The sequence below is a fragment of the Chiloscyllium plagiosum genome, unplaced genomic scaffold, assembly GCF_037043375.1.
Source record: "Chiloscyllium plagiosum isolate Xiang-an unplaced genomic scaffold, Cpla_swu_hap1 HiC_scaffold_35, whole genome shotgun sequence".
NCBI lineage: Eukaryota > Metazoa > Chordata > Chondrichthyes > Orectolobiformes > Hemiscylliidae > Chiloscyllium > Chiloscyllium plagiosum.
Genome location: NW_028270173.1, coordinates 25,733,948 through 25,751,060, shown reverse-complemented (window position 1 = coordinate 25,751,060; position 17,113 = coordinate 25,733,948). Strand labels below are relative to the sequence as shown.

The 17,113-nt window shown below is 43.8% G+C and overlaps 1 protein-coding gene across 1 annotated transcript; it reads right to left on the bottom strand.

The window, feature by feature from the left end:
• Nucleotides 1-2,233: 2,233 nt before the first annotated feature.
• LOC122541367 (E3 ubiquitin-protein ligase TRIM39-like) lies at nucleotides 2,234-16,222 on the bottom strand. Its single transcript, XM_043678072.2, has 6 exons — nucleotides 15,812-16,222; nucleotides 12,073-12,168; nucleotides 11,027-11,260; nucleotides 10,910-10,932; nucleotides 10,710-10,828; nucleotides 2,234-7,520 (listed from the first exon to the last, which is right to left on the bottom strand). The coding sequence occupies exons 1-6, from the start codon at nucleotides 16,220-16,222 to the stop codon at nucleotides 6,973-6,975; spliced, it is 1,431 nt and encodes a 476-aa protein (XP_043534007.1). The 3' UTR covers nucleotides 2,234-6,972.
• Nucleotides 16,223-17,113: the final 891 nt, after the last annotated feature.

Genomic DNA, 17,113 nt, shown 5'->3' with positions numbered 1-17,113 from the left:
GTAGAGGAGACCGCATCGGGAGCAACGGATACAATAAATGACATTGGTGGATGTGCAGGTGAAACATTGATGCAGGTGGAAGTCTCCTTTTGACCTTGGATGGAGGTGAGAGAGGAGGTGTGGGCACAGACTTTACAATTCCTGCGGTGGCAGGGGACGGTGCCAGGACAGACGGGCCGGTTGTTGCGGGATGTGGACCTGACCAGGTAGTCACGGAGGAAACGGTCTTTGTGGAAAGCGGAAAGGGGTGGGGAGGGAAATATATCCCTGGTGATGGGGTCCATTTGGAGGTGGTGGAAATGTCGGCAGATGGTGCGGTTAATGCGAAGGTTGGTAGCATCGAAAGTGAGGACCAGGGGGTTTTGTCCTTGTTACAGATGGAGGGGCATCATCCGCCAACATTTCTGCTACTTCCAAATATGACTCTCTTTGGAACTCCATTAGTGCTGTACCTCTCTCTAGATATGCTGTCAGAGCTGCTGAGTCTCTTCAGCATTTTGTTTTTTTTTCAAATTTCCAATATTCACAGTATTTGATTCTGAATGTGCATTATACAGTGTGTAAATTCCTGTCTGAGGTGGATTTGCCCTTGACATCCCTAACAAAGAGGAAGTGTATGTGACAGAGTGGAAGTGGTGTACCTCTATAGCACTCTCCCTATTGCGACCTCTACCACCTAGAAGCAGACCTATATGAACATGGGAGAGGGGATGCCCTAGTGGTGTTGTCGCTAGACTAATAATCTGGAGACCTGACTCATGCTCTGGGGACCTGGTTTTGATTCCTTCCACAAAACAGGATGGAGTTTGAACCTAAAAAAAATCTAGAATTAAAAGTCTATTGATGACCAGGAAGTTATTGTTGCTTGTCAGGAGGAAAACCACCCAGCTTGTTGACTAAAGGCGTTTAGGGAAGGAAACTGCCATCCTTACCTGTTTTGGCCTATGTGTGACTCCTGACCAACAGCCAAATGGTTGACTCTCAACCCTGTGAATTATTTTTCTAAAAATAATATCAATTGCCCTCTAAGCCACACACCATCCTGACTCAAAACTATATAGTTGCTCCTTCACTACTGCTGGTTCAAAATTCTGGAACTCCTTTCCTAAAGCACTGCTGATAAATCAGCACCATATATGAACTGCAGTGGTTCAAGAGGGCAACTCATCAGCACCTTCTCAAGGGCAACTAGGGGCAGCCATAATGCTGTCCCAGCCAGCACGGAATAAAAATTAATGGGCTGCAGTGGGTTCAAGAAGGTGGCTCACTAGCCCTTTCTCAAGTGTAGTTAGGGATGAGCAATAAATTCTAGCCTTGTCAGCAATGCATACATCCCATGAAATTATATAGAAGCAAACTATTCAACAGATTGGTAAAAACTGGGAGGAGAGTGTAAATCAGTTTAAATCAATGCTTGTATGATTTTTGCTACAAGGAGGCCACAAGTCCCCAGCTGGCAGGAAATACACACATTACTCTTTAATGGACCAGTGTCTTGAAGAGGAGACCTATTCTTGACAGGTTCAGAGGTTATAACTTATATATGATAAGTGCAGTCATACATGATGCTCGGTCTGTGTCATGAATTGACTGTGATTCCTGGAGGAGTCAGAGAGGATTTATTTAGAGTTTTATTTCCAACTTAATTGTCTTTTCTCTCTCTCTCTCCCTCTCTCTCTCTCTCTCTCTCCTCTGGCATCTCCCCTGTCCCTGAGGAAATGTCATGGCTCCGGGCGGTTGGAAAACAGAAATGTGTGGGTACGTGGCCAGTGTTGCCCGAGCCATTCATGTGAGGTAGGCTTAAAAGATCAGCTGGTATTGTCCTGTTACTTCTGCACATGAGGAACAGTAAATCACAGGGAATAAAAACAAAGGAAATGAATAGCTGTTGGCAAGGATTTCTTTGTGATTTCCCTTCACAATTAGGAGGAAGGTCTTGGATTGATAAACATACATTCGATCAGACTCTGACTTCCTCAAGCCTCTGCATTTCATTGCAAAATTGAAACTATGTCAAAGTATAGATCTCATGGGAGTTAATATTTGTGAACAATTTTTGTTTCGTTTCATTACATAGGCAGAGGGTTATATGCCTGGGGACAAAAATGATATACTGCATTAAAAGTGTACCCTGTATGCATAAAGTTTCTGAATAATCTTTCCTCTGCAAAGGTTGAAAGTCATGCAGGCAGACTCAATTATTATGTCAATATCAGAATTTAGTCAATTTCAATGATTCCAGCTAACTGACACTAAAATATTTTTGAGTTATGAAAACAAAATAGTCATCAAGTCCATTTTCATCAATATCTTCTGAAGTTTAGTAAAGGGGATACACAATACATATAAGATTACAATATATACAGTGGATCAGTAATAGCGAACTTTCACATTGCTGAAAAGAAATACAAAGTTGAAGCTTTTCATCTTGTACCCATCAGGACTGGGACCAAAGAAAACAAACTTTGAAAGGAAACACCAATTTTTATAGCATGAGAATAGGGTGCTGACTGGTTAGATTGCGGCTGGCATGGAGATGTGTTTGGATCTGTTAGCAATCACAGTTTGCTGATTAACCTCAGGCCAGACAGGAAGACTCAGATTGGGTGAGGAGATGCTATAGGGAATGCAGTAAGGATTGGGAGTCACCATATTGAATGATAGAATTGCATGTTTGCTATTGGAAGTCTCCTGAATGAAAATGTTGCAATGTATGCACAAACTCCATTTACCTAGACAGAACAGAGTCTTTGTGTGAACATACATAGTTTCTAAGACGCACAAATGAAACACACTGCCAGCCTAACTAAGAATGTTAAATTGGCTTATCGTGTAAGTTTTATAATAGTCAGGATTATTTAGTAAATGTTTTCCAATACAGAATCACATCTAGTGATGAATATTATGTTCTGAATTTTACAAGCACAGCCTGATTTGACATACTCGAACTTTGTGGTTTTTTTTAGCAATGTTTAAACTAGAAATATATTATAGATATCTTAAATTATAATATATATTATTTTGAATCGCATATAACATACAACACAAGACAGGCCATTCAGCCCAACCAGTTTGTCCTTTATTTTATAATATTGTACACTATTATTGATGTATGTGTAGTTTGATGTATGCAAATTGTCTGTTGTGTAACTTCGGAGCAGCAACTATACTTCAAACATTCTCCTTGCCTGTGAAGTGCTTCTTTGCAACAACCTGAGGTCATGAAAGTTACTCTAATATCTTCTTTTTATGTTGTTTCTTTTTATCAAGTCCACAAATCTGCTTCTGCAATGCTGTCCCTTGACTGGTGTACAGTTCCTTGTGTTGCTTTCCAGTGCTTTGACTGCAAAAAGGCTAGGCTCCCTCACCAGCGAGCGATCGGGAGTTAGACCTCTGGTTGGTCTCCAGCCACCCAATCCCTTTCACTCACTGGCAATGAAACCAAATGTAGCTCCTTTACTAGCCCCTCCAGCACAATTGAAATGAACTCAGCAATTGAACTAGATTCTTACTGGTTCCTATCTGCAATAAGTAGCATACACTCACTGGCTAAGACATTGTTGAAACTCTGCCTTGGACACAGAGTCTGATATCACAGTGACAATACGGACAGAAGATGGCTATTTAACCCCTAGAGCCCATTGTATCATTCATTCAGAATATAGCCAATCTGCATCTCGACTCCATTTTCCCAAAGAATCCTAAGCCTAACCCATTCTCACCCTGCAAAAATCTGTATATTTCAATGTTGAAAGTTTGAAATTGTACCCAATATCCACAGCCTTTTGAAAGAAAGCATTTCCCATTCCTATCACTTTTTGTGTGAAGAAGGCTTGTTTAATCCTGCCCATGCATAATCCAGCTTTAATTTTAAATCCTAATGCAATTATTAGTTTTCCCATCAGAAAATTATAGTATTCTTTTATTCTTGCATTATTTTAAACATCAATTAGATCACTCACGCATGATTAAAAGATTGGTTTAGACAAACTTGTCTTTACAATTTAAACCTTTAAAGTATGAAAGCATGAAAATATGATTTAGGAGTAGCCCCCCTCCAGTCTGGTCCAAAAATCAATAAGATTATGGCCCTCTGGTTGTGGCTTCAACCTCATTTTTATGCTTTTTCCCAAAATCATTTGACTCCTTTTGTTAACCAAGAATCTATCTAACTCAGCCTTAAAAATATTCAATGGCCTTGCATCTAACGTTCTCTGGGAAAGTTACACAGGTCTGCAAATCACTAAGGAGAAGAAAATTCTTCTTATTCACTGTCTTCAATTGGAAATTCCTCATTTTTAAAACGTCTCCTGGTTCTATACGTCCCATAGGGGAAAGCCTCCTTTCAGCAGTCATTCTTTTGAGTTCCCTCAGGCAAACGCATGCTTCAATAAGATCAGCTCTTCCAGACTGATTCTAGGATGGCAGGACTGACATATGAACAAAAAAATGGATCAATTGGGCTTGTACTTATTAGCATTTTGAAGAATGGCAGGGGGAGAGGAATCTCAAGAAACATATAAAATCCTGATGGGTCTGGACAGGCTACATGAGGGAAGAATATTCCCAATGTTTGGAAAATCCAGAACTGGGGGGGTCACAGTATAAGAATAAGGGGTAAGTCATTCAGAACTAAGGTGAGGAAGAATTTTGTCACTCAGAGAGTTGTGAACCCGTGCTATTTTCTCCCACAGGAAGCTGTTGGGGCCAGTTCATTAAATATATTCAAGAGGGAGCTGGACATGGCCCTTGTGGCTAAAGAGATCAAGGGGCATGGGGAGAAAGCGGTAATGAGATACTGAGATTGCGTGATCGGCCATGTTCATATTGAATGGTGGTGCAGGCTTGAAGGGCCGAATGGCTGGCTCCTGCACCTATTTTCTACATACCCACATTTTTAAACTTCAGTAAATACAGTCCAATCTGTTTGACCTTTCCACAAAGGATAACACCCTCATCCCAGGAGTCTGCCAAGTGCACGTCCTTTGAACTGATTTTAACACAATTAGGTCTTTTCTTAAATAAAAAGATCAATATTGTGTGCAACCTTCTAGATGTGGCCTGACCAGTATCTCAGGCAACAGTAGTAAAAGATTCCCATTTTAATATTCCAGTCCTCTTGAAATCATTATAACATTGCATTTGCCTTCTGAATCTCTTGCTGTGACAACTGGTATATCATAAATCAGCTGAATATAAAGCAGAGACTTTTCGACTATAGCTTAATGGTAAATGTCATGAAACTCTGTAAAACAGTAAAAGGGGAAGTGATACTTGTAGCAAACTGTGTGCCTCTTGGCAGGCATGTTGTCTGCAGCTCACATATATTGATGTGGTATGTGCCTGTCACTATTGGTGACTAAGTGTCTGTTATTGCTATTGCAGAATACAAGAGAATGATGTTGGAAATTATAAACACTACAAACAGGCAAATGAACAGACACAGTGAGATGTATAGACAGCTAGATGGACAAATATAGCAAGGTAGAGAGACAGAAAGAAAGGTGGGGGTGAATGGTGGGAATGTAAAACAGCCAGAATCGCTTTGGTTGTCATTTACAAGACATAGTCAAGCTGACTTTCCATTGAGGCGTATGATTTGTTGTCGACGTTACCAACTGCTGTTTTAAAATGAGGAGCCCGCTATAAGCTAGCGTACAGGGTCACCATCCAATCAGGGATGACAGGTTGACCGTGGACACTAAAGGACCAATGGGAGGACCTCCAAACCTCGGATTGACAGACCCACCAGCTGAGCTCTGTGAGTAGCTGGTCTGAAGGTAGAGACTGGGAGGGAGAAGGTCAGAATGTGACCCTGGAGGAGCATCCCTTCTCCCACCACCACCCCTCCCCTCTAACAACATCTCACCCTGATCTACACTGTTCCAGTGAGCTCCTCACAGTGCCAAATTGAGTTCTCTGTTGGTGTCGGGGACGGAGTCTTAATTGGCCCTGAAGTACATCAGCTTGCAGATGGCTGACTACCTGCAACTTGGCAACTGCCCTTCTAACCCTGATCTTTGACCCGGCCTCTTTGGAAATGCCTCCTGATCAGGATTGTGGTGCCACCACATTGTGCCACATTTGGGCGGCACGGTGGCTCAGTGGTTAGCACTGCTGCCTCACAGCACCATGGACCTTGGTTCAATTCCCGCCTGTCTGTGTGGAGTTTACATATTCTCCCCGTGTTTGCGTGGGTTTCCTTCGGGTGCTCCGGTTTCCTCCCACAATCCAAAGATGTGTGGGTCAGGTGAACTGGCCAGGCTAAATTGCCCACAGTGTTAGGTGTGTTAGTTAGGGGTAAATATAGGGTAGGAGAATGGGTTTGGGTAGGTTACTCTTCAGAGGGGTGGTGTGGACTTGTTGGCCCGAAGGGCCGGTTTTCACGCTGTAGATAAACTAATCTAATCTGTGAGTCCAACCCACCTTCAATCTGGTCCCAACCTCAACTTAAAATTCAGCTCCAGATGTTCAGTGCTGCTGAAGTCAATGAGACGGAACATTGATTGGACGGAGTGTAGAATGGGTAACTGCCAAGACAGCCAATCAGTTGCATCAAAGCACTAAAGACCTGGCCGAGGTGGACGTCAACAGGTCCAGGCAGAGGCTCATGGAAACGTTGTTAGTGCCCAACTCTCTGCTCTTCTTCCGTGGGTATGTCTGTGCTGGGGTGTCCATCAAGATTCAGCACGCAGTGTCCACTGGTACAAGAGAGATCTTTCAAGATCAGTGGGCACCGCAGTGGCTGGGGTGCATCATCAACTCGAAAAGCAACATTTTGATAAGTTTCCATTCCAGTTCTGAATGCTTCCATTGACTATTTGATTCTGACTTTGTTATGGGGCCCCGCCTGATTAAAGTTTTATTTTGAAAGAGTAGAACGGGGCAACCGATGCAACTCTGTCTTTGTTCTATCTCTAGCGACCCCAAGTTTGTTCCTCTATACACAGACGGGAGTCAAACAGAGATTGGTTAACCAGTGAGCAGTGTGAGTGATTCCCCATTTTTACCAGTTAGGTTATTACAGGGACTGAAGATGGGAAAGAGTTTCTCGACGAATGTGTCACTGAAAGTGTACAGGTGAGACATGTTATCAGCATTGTAAAATACCAACTCTCCTCCTTCATAGTCCAAGTAAACACCCAGCTTCCAAGGCTTCACTTCAACAGAAATAGTGGTACTTTCTACAGTTGACGCTCGATAATCATTCTCATTAAACAAACTCATAACCCAGTATCCTTCCGTAGTTAAAGGTAGGAAGGCTCCCTTCCTCCTGGAAGACTCTCCACAGACACCTACAACCCACTGGATCTTGTTTCTAAGATCTACCTCCCAGTAGTGAATCCCTGATGTGAAACCTTGTGAGCTCAAAACATACAGGTATTCATCAAATCGTTCCGGTGTATCAGGAAGATCTTCCTCTTCTCGCTCTGCGTTGCTGTGCTCCACACTCCTCAGGTCCTCAGAAATGATGAGTTGATCATTTGCTGTATTTGGGTCCAGGGTGAGAGACTCTGGGACTGGAAGACAACCCAAATGGGAAGCCATTATATAAGAGAAACATGTCTGATTTGGGATATGCATATAGACGGTGGGGGCTACTCAGCAGTTTCCTCAGCCCAGGAACAAGGAGATCTCAGGGATAAGTATGTGAGGCACTTCTCCACATTCCCTCAGCTCCATTTATTTAAAATAGCTAGATTAGATTACTTACAGTGTGGAAACAGGCCCTTCAGCCGAACATGTCCACACCGACCCTCCAAAGAGCAACCCACCCAGACCCATTCCCCTTCACCTAACACTACGGGCAATTTAGTATGGCCAATTCACCTGACCTGCACATCTTTGGACAATGGGAGGAAACCGGAGCAAACCCACGCAGACACAGGAGAATGTACAAACTCCACACAGACAGTTACCTGAGGTGGGAATTGAACCTCAGTCTCTGGCGCTCTGAGGCAGCAGTGCTAACCACTGTGCCACCGTGCTGCCCGTTCCAATACAGTTAGGATCAGTGTGACCTCTGTCTTTCCAGACTCAGAGCCCAGTCTGTTATATTCAACCATTTTGAACAGTTCCAAGGCTAGCAGTTTTCCAAATCACGAGACTTCTCAGGTTTAAAAGGACAAGGCTGAAAGTAATATTAGTGCACTGAAAACAGCACCAGCAATAGAGAACTACCAAGTGAACATTGTTGGCATTTAGAAGGTATGACTGAGGACACAAAATGCAGAATACTTGACTTCTGGCTTCCCTTTGCTTGCCACTGTGCTACCTGGCTAATGTCTCTGTCTCAGTCTTGCTACAGTGCTCCAGCGAAGCTCAATGTAGAATGGAATCACAGCAACTCATTTTCCACTTGGGAACTCGACAGCCTTCTGGAGTCAGTATTGCATACGATAATTTTAGAGTCTGAGCATCTTCTCCCATGTCGTTGCCCCAACCCCTTCATACCAAGACCTGTCATCACGTAACCCACTAACACATTGTTAGCCATTAGTGGCCCCCATTGAGCAGCTAGTGCTTCTCTCAGGCTGTCCTTTACCCATTCTTTTGTCTGTCCAGCTATTTTTCTCTCCCTTCCTGAGCTCCTTTGGTACATAACATTTACTCCTCTCCCTCCCTCCATCCACCCCATCTTCAGCATAAATACCAACCATTTTCTAGCTATAATCATTCTGAAGTAGTGCCACTGGTCCTGAAATAACTCTTTCTCTCCAGAGATGCTGAGTTTTTCCAAAAAGTTTGTTTTTTGTTTGAGAAGACATGGTTGAATGGGATTGAAGAGTGAACGGTCCAATTTCCATCAAGTCGCAATTGAGAGGTTGGAAAGGTGTTAATAATTCCACTTAGCCCACAGGGCCAAATAATCTCTCAGATCTCTCACATCACCCCTTGTTTTTGAAGGATATTTTAGGATGCACCGAGACCTGTCTAGTGATAGGCAAGTTCCAACGCATTTCAACTGGATCTTCTCACCTGCAGCGATTCACATTAAGGCTGAATAGCAAGGCATTTCTTCGAACCATCAGCCATGTTCAGTTGATAGATCCCTCGCTTTTGAGAAAGAACATTCTGTCCCTTCAGCATGTTGGTCTTTCAGCCGGTGTGGTAGTCTCCCAACCTGTTTGGCAGTTGTTCAGTTGGGCATGGCCTCAGTGTGGACCTCCAGCCTCGAAGTGAAGCCGATTGCAGTCAGGAGTCAAGGTTGGTGTGGACAGGAGGCTAAATGCCAGCGTGAGCAGGGTTGCAAGGACTGTTGTTCTGAGCTTTTTATTTCTCTATTGTCTAACTTATGATCTGTAATGCTGGGCAGTTTATTTATTTATTTTTCCAATTTTTTTTTTCCCCTCACAACTTGTCTTGAAGAATCTGCACCTTGGTACTATGTACCAAAGATGGTGCCATCAGTGGCGACTTGTAAACTTTTTACTGTACATGTGACAATAAAGCTAACCCAATTCAATATGTGCACTCATACACCATGAACACCCTCTCCCACGTATATTATGTGCAAAAGCTTGGGTGTCAAACCTGGCTAAGCATTGCCACACTGAGTTCAGAAGTCCTGGGTGTAGGTCCCACTCTCTAGACTTGTGCATAAAGTTTAATCCAAGTCTAACAGCAGGGCAATATTGAAACAGTGCTGACCCATTACTGCTGCTGTTTTCCAATCCATTAACGGTGCTATATTTTCTGCCTTGCTCTAAACATCATAATTTGAAGAAGTGTGATTTTCAATGCTGTCTCCTCATCGATACGGTAAAGTCTAATTTAATGCACAGAGATTCATGAGCCCCATCAATTTGAGGAGACAAATTCATGGGTCTTAAACGTCCTGTAGATTTCCCAAGGTTCTAACATAGGCACCAGTGCTACCATAGAGACAAAAAACATGTCTAAACAAAAACACACCTAACAACCTAATTTTCTTCTTTCTGGCCAGGTTGACGCATCAGGCAGATAGTACAGACCCAAGGATATTCACTAGAATAAAACAAAGAACTGCAGGTGCAGGAAATCTGAAACATTGCTGTGGGTCTGGAGTTACATGTAGGCCAGCCAAGATAAGGATGGCAGATTTCCTTCTGCAAAGCGTATCAGTGAACCAGATGGGTTTTTACAACAGTCAACAATAGTAACGTGGTCATCATTAGACTAGGATTTTTACTTCAGTACTTTGATATTTATTCAATTCCCACCTCGGGCAAATGTCTGTGTGGAGTTTGCACATTCTCTCCGTGTCTGTGTGGGTTTCCTCCGGGTGCTCCGGTTTCCTCCCACAGTCCAAAGATGTGCAGGTTAGGTGAATTGGCCAGGCTAAATTGCCCGTAGTGTTGGGTGAAGGGGTAAATGTAGGGGAATGGGTCTGGGTGGGTTGCTCTTCGGAGGGTCGGTGTGGACTTGTTGGGCCGAAGGGCCTGTTTCCACACCGTAAGTAATCTAATCTAATCTAATTAGTTCACCACATGAGCACTTTTCCTGCAAACTGTGAAAAGAGTTGCTACATGACGCAAAGTATGTGCAGCAGATTTTCAAACTTGCCACACGAGGCATCAGATAGCCCCCTCATTCCTGCCACTCATCACAGAGGCCACCCAATTATCACTGCTGCTGAATTGAATGGAAGGGTGACTATTCCACCCCCTTGCTCATCAACAGCTGAGCAAAGTGAAGGGGATGCTGCAAGAGGCTACTCTGACTCTTACCTGGCTCAATCATTCTCCTCATTCCCTTCCACACTCTGAAAAACTGGAAGGGCTCACCGAAGATCTCCATGGTCATTTCAACATCAGTTTCCTCTGGTAGCTTGGCTCGGTTTTCGCATCTGGGGAAAAGAGTTTGATCTGCATGAGCAGCAAAAGCAACAAAAGCAAAGGGTAAGTGCACAAACTGAGAGGGAACGTACCTGGTGAGAAAGCCCTTAACATCCTAAATAAAGAGAAAATAAACAGAACAGGAATTAATATCAAGACAAGCATAACTCCACAACGAAGCACACTCTTTCTTTCACTTTAGTTACTACCTTGAGAAACTCTGCTGCCTCAGTTATTTTTAATCGTGCTTGTAACTCTGAGATGAGCTGCTCATTGATCGAGACTCCATCATTAAGTGCTCCAATGTATTCCTCCAATCTCTTTAACATATTGTCCTCTTCTTGTCTCAGTTTTGTTCTCATGATCTCTTCTTGTTCATTCAGGAAGTTGTGCATCTTTTCAAACTCTTTTTGAATTGTGTCCATCAGCTGGTCTGCTTGTGCCTGAAGCAGAGAAAACACCAGTCCCAGTGAACATTCAGAAGAAGGCAGTGCAAAGGGTTCTCGCCTTGTTATGATCTGAAATTCACTGTCTCCAGGACAGGGGGAACTGCTTCGATGAGCAGAGGAATAGGACTGAGCATGTGGCTCTTTCAAAGAGCCACTATGGGCTGAATGGTTTCCACTGTACTCTGAGAGGTTAAAAACAGGGTTGCATAACACCCATATTTCAGGCTGCACTGTGCATACCGGAAGCATATGCACACTTGCAAGAAGTTCATGAACTGGATTAGCTTAGCAATATGTATATACTGTCAGGGTCTGTAAGAAAGGGCAATAAATAATGCCTTGCTAATTTTGCCTATAGTCTATAAATAGCTGTGTCTCAAAGTCTAAGGGAAAAAAGCGGCATCATCAGTCCAGAGGCTAAGACACAGTCAGTCAGATGCTTGGGTGGTCAAAGTCTGGAGAATGGGTTCCAGGCACTCTTGCCAGACCAGAGCATCCAGACAAGGGATCAGTGGCAAATTAGTGAATTATTTTTTTTAAAATTCCAATGATCAAAGGTCTAAAATATTACATCTGGTTCTGTCTGCACAGATCCTACCAGACTCATTAATTCCAACATTTTTTATCTTTGTTTTGAAGTTTTGGCCAATATTTCATCTTTTCAAACATTTTTATTGCCCTGGATTTCAAGTTCAAGTAGAAGTAGCATTCCAAGAACAACTACAGAGGGACAAAAAAAATCGCAGTCTGGCTATACTTTGAGAATGACCTTTTTAAAATGAACACTGGAATTGTTTTATTTTTACCTTTAGTTCTTCCATTTTTGCCTCTTGCTTCTCTTTGTTTTCAATCATGTCCTTAATTTCCCAATCCAACAAATCCAAACATGCTTGGAATGCTTCCTGAAACATTTAGTGCATTTTAGTAATATGAACGAATCAGACTGAGTGTGATTCATGAAATAAACAGATGTTATCAGATAAGTCAATAATGTGACGGTCACTGAAATACCTTTGAGTTGGGATCTAAAAAATTTCCTTCGGAAGAACCTTAGATTATTTCAATAGCACATATACATGTATATGGCTATAGTCATAACCAGATACAGAGGAACCTCAATTATCCAAACATCAATTATCCGAAAATTGGATTATCTGAAGGAGATGTCAAGGTCCTGTTAGAAACATTACATCAAAGACATGTTTCCAACACTGATCAGTTTTTGTTCACAGTGATTAAAAGTGAACTCTTATTGAAATGCTGCCAAGAACAATCCTGGACATCAATGGGAGCCTAGGCACCATCTCCAAGGGACTGACCTCCCACCCTCTCTCTGTCTCCCCACACTTTCCCAGGAGTTCTACACAGGGGTGTACCCTAAACCCTACTTCCACAGAAAATCTCTCCAACATTGTCCTGTACAAGGCAAAGGTGGAACCTGTCAAAAGGTTTCAATAAAAAGTTGTGCGTGTGTACTATTTGGAGACTCACCCACCAAAAGGCAGCAGCAGCAGCAGCAGTCTTGTTGTTGGTGTCCAGTCCGGAGAGGGGGCGGGGGTGCACAGGGTGGTGGGGGGGAGGGGAGGGGGGGGGAGCGGCGCATGGCGGGGAGGCAGGTGGGGGGGGGCGGTGTTGAATGGGGTTGGGAGGTGCAGTGTTGGACGAGGGCACATGGGGGGGCGGGATGGGGGCACTGTTTGACGGAGATTCGGGCGGGCAGGGGTGGTGTTGGACGCGGTTGGGGGCGGGCAATTTTCGACAAGGTTGGGAGTGGGCGGAGGTCGGATGGGAGGGATGGTGTTGGACGGGGTTGGGGTTGGGGGCTCGCACGCGGTGTGCTGCTGCCTCGTCTCCTGAACAGGAAGCGGACTTAACAGAAAGCTCTGAGCCCCAGAGGAAAGGCATTGAATCAATTAACCGAATAATCAATATCCACCCATCTCGTTCGAATAATCGAGGTTCCTCTGTACAAGTTCCTCTATACACATGGGGGTTATCTCATATATGCTCATTGACTCATAACCAGGCAAAGAAACACCTGATTTACATCGTTAAAAATCACACAACACCAGGTTATAGTCCAACAGGTTTAATTGGAAGCACACTAGCTTTCGGAGCGACGCTCCTTCATCAGGGGAGCGTTGCTCCGAAAGCTAGTGTGCTTCCAATTAAATCTGTTGGACTATAACCTGGTGTTGTGCAATTTTTAACTTTGTACACCCCAGTCCAACACCGGCATCTCTGAATCTGATTTACATAGGCAGAGACTGCGGTACTTCGCATTCAAGCTAGACAGTAGAATGCCCAATATGTATGGCTTGACATTAGAAAGTCAAATGTATATACTTAAATATTGGAATATGTTTACAGAAAGAAAACAATCCATACCTAGCTGGATTCTGAAATTCTCCATTATGGTGGCTACGCACAACAGTCCATCTTCCGTTGTTACACCTGCACCACTCCCCACCTCTTCCTCTGCTACATTGATGACTGCATCTGTGCCACCTCGTGCTCCCGTGAGGAGATTGAACAGTTCATCAACTTCACCAAAACATTCCACCCCAACCTTAAATTCACCTGGACCATCTCTGACACCTTCCCCCCCTTCCTGGACCTCTCCATCTCCATCAATGACGGCCAACTTGACACTGACATTTTTTACAAACCCACTGACTCCCACAGCTACCTGGATTACACCTCTTCCCACCCTACCTCCTGCAAAAATGCCAGCCCATATTCCCAATTCCTCCATCTCCGCCGTATCTGCTCCCAGGAAGACCAATTCCACCACAGAACACACCAGATGGTCTCCTTTCGAGACCGCAATTTCCCTTCCCACATGGTTGAAGATGCCCTCCAACGCATCTCATCCACATTCCGCACCTCCGCCCTCAAACCCCACCCCTCCAACCATAACAAGGACAGAGCCCCCCTGGTCCTCACCTTCCACCCTATCAACCTTTGCATTAACTGCATCATCCGCCGGCATTTCCGCCACTTGCAAATGGACCTCACTACCAGGGATATATTTCCCTCCCTACCCCTTTCCACAAAGACCGTTCCCTCCATGACTATCTGGTCAGGTCCACGCCCACCAACAACCCACCCTCCCCACCTGGCACCTTCCCCTGCCACCGCCGGAATTGCAAAACCTGCGCCCACACCTCCTCCCTCACCTCCATCCAAGGCCTCCAAGGAGCCTTTCACATCTATCAAAGTCTCACCTGCATATCCACCAATGTCATTTATTGTATCCATTGCTCCCGATGCAGTTTCCTCTACATTGAGGAAACTGGAAGCCTTCTCGCATAGCGCTTTAGGGAACATCTCTGGGACACCCGCACCAATCAACCCCACTGCCTGTGGCCCAACATTTCAACTCCGCCTCCCACTCTGCTGAGGGCATGCAGGTCCTGGGCCTCCTCCACCGTCATTCACCCACCACCTGACGCCTGGAGGAAGAAGCCTCATCTTCCGCCTCGGAACACTTCAACCTCAGGGCATCAATGTGGACTTCACCAGTTTCCACATTTCCCCTCCCCCCACCTTACCTCAGTTCCAACCTTCCAGCTCAGCACCATAACCGGTCCTACCTGCTAATCTTCCTTCCCAGCTATCGGCTCCACCCTCTTCTCTGACCTATCACCTTCATCCCCACCTCCATCCACCTATTGTACTCTTTGTTACCGACTCTCCATCCCCACCCCCCTCGCATTTATCTCTCCATCCTGGACTCTCCCTGTCTTCAGTCCTTCAGCATCCTGTTCCTCGGATGTTGCCTGACCAGCTGTGCTTTTCCAGCACCACTCTAATGTAGACTCTGATTTCCAGCATCTGAAGTCCTCATTTTTGCCAAATATTCCAACAGCTAACCACTGGAGTATTCTATTTACATAGCTAAAGCTGGGAGTACTCCACATACAAGGCTCAACACAGGCATATCTCACGTACAAGGCTAAACCCCTTGGATGGCCTATAAAAATGCTGATACCTGTACTGGGTCCTCCTTCATATATAACTTGACACTGAGTTACCCTACATGCGAGGCTAGATATTGAAAACCTCACACCCAAACTATATAAATATATATTATATATATATATATGTATATATACACACACACACATATATACATATATATGATGATAATCAATGAGGTCACTGCTGATCTTGACACTGACTGTTACTCCTTAACCTGTAACACATTTGGTAAATGAGAACCTATAAACCTCAGTTTTAAATTTAATCTACTCCACTAGTTCCTTTTAATAACTTGGAAACTCTGATCCCATCCTTCTCACCTCTCCTTCTTTCTCCGCGCCTATCTCTCCCCTCCACTTCATGCTTATTTTTTCCTCTTTTATCCCCCCAAATTTCCCTTGTTATATTTCCTCCCTCCTCCTTACCTCAGCTGTAACTCCTCTTCTGACCCGTTTACCATCTCTCACCCTTAATTCAGTGAACAAACTCTCCCTTGTTCACATGTCTTCACTCTCACAGTCATACTACCTACTCTGTGCCACTTGAACAGTGATTGTCTACCTTGTATTTGTGGGACGCCTCTTTTAAAGTAGTCACATCATGTGTTTCATGCTCTGAACTCCAGCAGTCCACACAGATTATTTCCTCCTCTTCTTCACAGAACAGTTTCAGCTTCTTCTCATGTTCCTCACAGTAAGACCCGTTCTCTCGCTCTGTCACCTTCGCCTTCAGCTTTCTGAACTTCTCCACAACACTGCTCAGGGTCCGAGCTGGCCTGATGTTCTTCTGACTGAAGACCTGCCGACACTCAGGGCAGGAAACATCTCCTGTCACCTTCTCCCAGCTCTGGGAGATGCAGGACCTGCAGTAATGATGCTCACAGTCCAGAGACACCGGGTCGGTGAATACCTCTAGGCAGATGGGGCAGGTCAGTTCATGGGTAAGATCCCCCAGCTCTTTTGCAGTTCCCATTTTACAGCTTGTTCTTCTTCTGTCTTTTCTGAACTTTAAATTCTGATTCTTAAACGCATTCACGCCCCTTCTTAAAAATCACATGATTCAAGATTGTGAACACAATAATGTTTCTCTGGTGAATCATTAGCATTGAACTATTTGGCAAGCAGTCAAATTTAGACAGGAAATATATCTCAAAACATGTTTTACTTATTTTAGATTGAGATAATGACGGAAATATAATTGAAACAATACGTGGTTTAACTATTCACTTTCATCCAAATATTTCTCAAAACTTACCTCTGACCAAAGTTACGGTCATCCATCCGAACATATCTTTTTTGGCTCCATGTCAACTTTTGTTTGATATCTGTACTGTGAGAAATCTCAGACATTTCAATAAGTTAATGCTGTTGTTGTCCTTTGAGACTGTCCAGGCATGGATTCAAGTGGAAATTTGTTCAACTCCTTCTGCACGTATGACCATTTAATCACTTCTGCCCTTCACTCAACCTCACTTTTAATTTTTTTATTAGCTCCGTACAGATATTTTGAATCAACTTGTTCCAATCAAACTGATTTCTTACAATTCTTTTTCGTTAAGTGGCAAAATTGGAGATGCAGCATCTGGAAGGTCATTAAATTTGAGTTTGGAGTAATCTACAAACAATGACAGACATCAACTCTAAAGAAGAGTTCCATATAGGTATCTCATTCGAGATGATGTCCTTTACAGGATGATTTAATTCGGAACTGTAAGTCTTCTGACCCTTTGCAGGTATCTTAGCAACCTTGTTAGTATCTGTTATAAAAATTATAATGCAGTTCTAGAAACTCTTATGCCAATTAGTCCATGCTTGAAGTTCTTTTAAATTTGTTCATGGATTGGGGGTTACCAGCTGAGCCAAT

Bases quoted from the DNA above. Each gene is read 5' to 3' on its own strand.
- LOC122541367 (XM_043678072.2), bottom strand. From the start codon at position 16,222: ATGGGAACTGCAAAAGAGCTGGGGGATCTTACCCATGAACTGACCTGC. The intron at 12,169-15,811 runs GTAGACAATCAC...TAAATGTTTCAG, and splicing joins AGGCGTCCCACAAATACAAG to GAAGCATTCCAAGCATGTTT. The intron at 11,261-12,072 runs GTAAAAATAAAA...TCTCTGCTTCAG, and splicing joins CAAAAATGGAAGAACTAAAG to GCACAAGCAGACCAGCTGAT.